This window comes from Contarinia nasturtii, unplaced genomic scaffold, assembly GCF_009176525.2.
Source record: "Contarinia nasturtii isolate CC-2019 unplaced genomic scaffold, AAFC_CNas_1.1 Cnas_scaffold_686, whole genome shotgun sequence".
Lineage (NCBI taxonomy): Eukaryota > Metazoa > Arthropoda > Insecta > Diptera > Cecidomyiidae > Contarinia > Contarinia nasturtii.
This window is the reverse complement of record NW_022198037.1, coordinates 1-4,736: the sequence shown is the minus strand read 5'-3', so window position 1 is coordinate 4,736 and position 4,736 is coordinate 1. Positions and strand designations below refer to the sequence as shown.

Genomic DNA, 4,736 nt, shown 5'->3' with positions numbered 1-4,736 from the left:
TATCAATCATTTTCAGGTGTGCAGTATTGCGTTACAGTGGAAAGGGCTAGGGGCTTTTATCTTCAAATGTATACGATTTAAACTCTAAATAGTGAACTATATTGCAAAATCATCTGTAATACGCGCAAATAAATGTGCATAACTGCATATATTTGGTGTATATTTCGTGTATATTTCGTATATATTTCGTCTATGGCATGTTTTTTTGTTCTCTTTTGTGCGGATCTTCTTCGATTTTGTGTAGCAATACTGTGTGTGTGTGTACACTGAAGTTTGAAATACATCTTATTCACTGGTATAGGCGAGAAATTTTAATCGTATATATGATGAATAGGACGTGAATATTGTGTATAAATTTGTATGAACGAATGATGAAAGCCCCTAGGGAAAGGGGGGACACAAGATTTGTGACTGGAAAAGATTTATTTATGAAAATATGAATAAAGATTGATAAAAATTGATCAAGATTGGTGAAGATTGGTAGAATTAGACATGATTGCAATTCATTGAGAGAGATTTGATCAGAAAAAGATTGGAAAAGATTGGTAAAAATTTGCGAAATTTAAAATGATTTGTGGTAGTCATGACAGTGTCTACCCCCAGGTGGCATCATTTGTTTTTACATTTAATTTTTCTGTTTTAGTTACAAAACAAATGAGTCATAATCCAAGAAATATATCGATATTCATGACCAACATCTAGGCTTGTCGGATTTTGTTTCTCTCTGTGATTTGTTTGGCGAATGCCATAATTTGAAATTTTTGTGGATGCAGGCTATCTAATTCCATAATTTGAGTCTTTGAAGTGAAAATCCACAAAAATCTCAATTTGCATTTTTCATCTTTTCACATAAAATCATAAATATCCTTAACGTTTTGTTTTTGTCTGTGTATTGTTAACTACGTACTGAAGGAATATTATACACTTACTTTTTTCAACGATTGCGTTAAGTTTCATCAATAATGCTTCATACTTTTGTTTGTGCCAAAATAAATTAAAATACAATGCGAGAACCATTAACGAACCCGTAAACATTATAAGCGCTTCTGTAAAATGTGCAGATGTTTTTTCCGAAGAAAAAAGAAACCAGGCGGTTGATGCCGGAAATGATATATAAATGCAAAAGAAACCAAAATTTCGAACGATTGACAATTTATTTGAGTTTTGACCGGAATCACGGTGAAAAATCCCGAGCCACTCTAAACCCAACTTTAACTCTCCAAAAATTTCCATTTTTTAAAACTTTGTTTTAAATGAATGTCTTGAACTTAAATAACGTGGCTACTTATTCAATGGTTTTCAGTTTACTGAATGTCTTGGCTACGTGTCGCAGATTAGAAAAAATACGTCTTTCCATTATTTTCACTGAATAATTAAACAAGACTCTATTACATGGCGCATGTTAATGCAAGCAGCAGCATACACATGGTTTCCAAGTGCATTTTATGGATAATGCATTTGTATTAAAATTACGCCGACTCAATTTATCGATAGTAAAGGAAACTTGTAAGTGTGAGGTGTCTCCTTATCATCGCCTATGTTGTATGAATTTGGCTTCAAATCAAGTAAAGAAACAATATTTTTTATGTTTGATATCACGTATCCTAGCTGTTGAAGGTTAATCAATTGCCTTGCAGTTATTTTTAATGTAGCATTGAAATATCGATAAATTGGACGTACAAATAGCCATACTTCAAGTATTCATTTGCCTTCTTTCGCGCGGAGAATGTATTGAACTATACAAATGACGTTTTGTATACTAGAGTAAAGTTTTAAAATTTATATAATACAATCTTATACAAGAAAATGTTCTTACTTTTTTCGCCAAATCCGTAGCGTATCGAAAGAATTCTTCAAACCACATGTTGGTCATGAATATCGATATATTTCTTGGATTATGACTCATTCATTTTGTAACGAAAACAGAAAAGTTAAATGTAAAAACAAATGATATAAGTTCCCACCTGGGGGTAGACACTGTCATGACTAACACAAATTATTTTAAATTTCGCAAATTTTCACCAATCTTTGCCGATCAAATCTCCCTCAAAGAATTGCAATCATGTCTAATTGAACGCTCTAGAATAAAAACAACTTATTGTTTAGTGACATATCGAAAGGAGACTTAAAATATTGACTTTTTATTATTCAAAATATGTAAGTTTCGTTTTGTGCTGACAACTAGCTACTGTTCTGCCATGTTTTAGTAACAGAATTTTGTTTCGCTTCGATATGCGACGCAGTTTAACGGTATAAATATTTCGCACTCTCGGAGGCTCGGTATAGAACGCACAAAAAGTGAAAAAAACAATTATACAAATGGTTTGTATCAGCGCGTTCAATAAAAGTGAACAAAATTGTTTTTCATCGCTTTGAGTTTTGTGTTGAAAATTTTTATTGTGCTGTTGTGTGTCAATTGAATGTTGTTCGTAAGCACAATGCCATACATAGAGTAATTATATCAGGCATTATATTGAAATATTCTCAGACAGATGAATCAGCTCAAGCAACTGACGTCAGGCGCCGAAATGTAGCAACAACAATAGAAGTGATTTTTATAGCAGCCTGAACTGATTTTTATTACTATTATACATTTTTATTTTTCATTAGGATTATTTTTTTGACTAAATTTATTACCTTATTTTTCATAAATGGCACATCGTACGATTGCAATATTCATTATTATTATGTTGTCCCTTTTTTGACAGTGATGATGTTTTATGGATGATAAACTAATTAGTATTTTCGGCGAAATTGCACTTAATGTGTTCAGGTCAGTGTCATTAGTGAAACTATCTAGTTTTTTATGACGTGAAATGCAATATGTAAAACAATTTCTCTTGATTGTTACCGTTTAATGATCTTTTGTTGTTTAAATAGATTCATCTTTATATATATAAAGGGTGTTTTTCTTTGACTGATTGAACTTTGAATTGAAATAAATCATAAAACAAGTTTTAATTTAATCATGAATTCGACTTTATCAATTCGACGCCGTGCAAAACAAGTTCATCTTTGTGCGGAATTTTGCAAAAATATCTTGGTCTGAAGCCTTATAAAGTCCAGTTGGCACATGAACTGAAGTGGCATAACCATCCAAGGCGCCGCACATTCGTCGGTTGGGCCCTGCAGAAGCTCCAAAATGATACGGAAATATTACCGAAAAATCATCTTTTTCGACGAAGTCCACTTTTGGTTAAATTACTGGCTGAAACTGTGTAAAACGTAGTTGTGGGGACCATTACCCAAAATTATTTTTAAAACATAATTGCCATTATCAAATCAACCAAATAAATACGATTTCATGATTAAATTAAAACTGGTTTGTGATTTATTTCAATTCAAAGTTCTATCAGTAAAAAAACACCCTTTATGAGCAATTTGGTTTAAAAATATTTAGAACGCTTTTTGTTTTTTATTTTTATTTGAATGTATTTATTAATTTTCTAGAAAAAATAGGCTTGTATTTAACAAAGAACTTACTGGCTGAATAAAGTAAATATTTAAACAGACTTTGCATGGATTGAACGAGATCCCCAACTAACCCTATTTTCCGTAGAATGGTTGAGAATAATAATGAAACTTAATTTTTGTTCAAACTGAAGTGTCCCTTCGGAATATTTCCAATAAAAGTGTCCCAAGTTTGTATATAGTTTGCCATATATATTTCATTATTATTCTCAAGCATTCCGTACAGCTGTATGCCCAATATTTTCATTGTTACCATATTTTCATATCAAGATCATATCCATCGGCGCTCAGTATAGCATTCCATTCGTCAGGCGTCAAATTTTTAAAAATATCCGGATACATACTTGCGTGAGCTGAATGCTCAAATCTAGGCATATATTCATGAAACTCACGGCTATTCATCGTATTCACGGATGTTGGTGATTGTTGAACTGGTTGAGTTTCACTCACTGTAGACATCTGTTGTTTCTTCTTAAGCATTCGGCGGTTATTAAACCACACAACAACATTCCGCACAGTTAAATCCAGCATCTCCGCCAATTCCTCTCGCTTTGGTTTTGGTGGATAGTTATTTGATTGAAAATTCGCCTCGAGATGGCGAATTTGCTCTGGAGTAAATTGAGTGCGAACCCGTTTGGGTTTTCCTCCACGACCAAGTGGCACATCAACTATGGTGCCTTCCATTGTTATTATCTTATGAGTTGCCATTTGAAAATATAGTTATTTTTTTTTTTGAGAGAGTTTGATGCGATGATCTATTCGAAAGAGTTGATTTTTTTAAGTAATGGTAATGTTTTTAGTAAATTTTAATTTTTGTTCTCTTCAATATTATGTTGAACGATTGAAAAAAGCAAAACGAATAAACTACCACTGAAAGATACAGCATATTTATACAAATCGAGGATAGATCACAAAAGGATTAGCGTGTTTTTGGGGTAATTAGTAATACCAATTATGATCTATCCAATGAGGGACTCATCATTGTTAATTACCTTTTTTTCATTCTTTGTCCTTAACTCCTCCTACAGTTTTCAAATTTTGCACACTTATAGTTTGGATCACTAATGTTCGAAATAATTTTCTCGGCGGAAAACCTTAGCAAATCGAAAGAATTTCTCATCATTTCACAAATTTATGAGCTAAACCCATTGTGACGCATTACTGCACATCTGAAAATGATCTGATATAAATGTTCAGTGACGCTTGCAATCAAATACATGAAACATTTTAATATTGCATTTCAGAAAAAATGAAATTTTCTTGGT

The 4,736-nt window shown here is 32.3% G+C and overlaps 1 protein-coding gene across 1 annotated transcript; it reads right to left on the bottom strand.

Moving 5' to 3' along the window:
• Window positions 1–3,720: 3,720 nt before the first annotated feature.
• LOC116340429 (homeobox protein Hox-A2a-like) lies at window positions 3,721–4,155 on the bottom strand. The gene has a single exon (XM_031766909.1). It carries the CDS (start codon window positions 4,153–4,155, stop codon window positions 3,721–3,723), a length of 435 nt encoding a protein of 144 aa, XP_031622769.1.
• Between the last annotated feature and the right edge of the window lie 581 nt (window positions 4,156–4,736).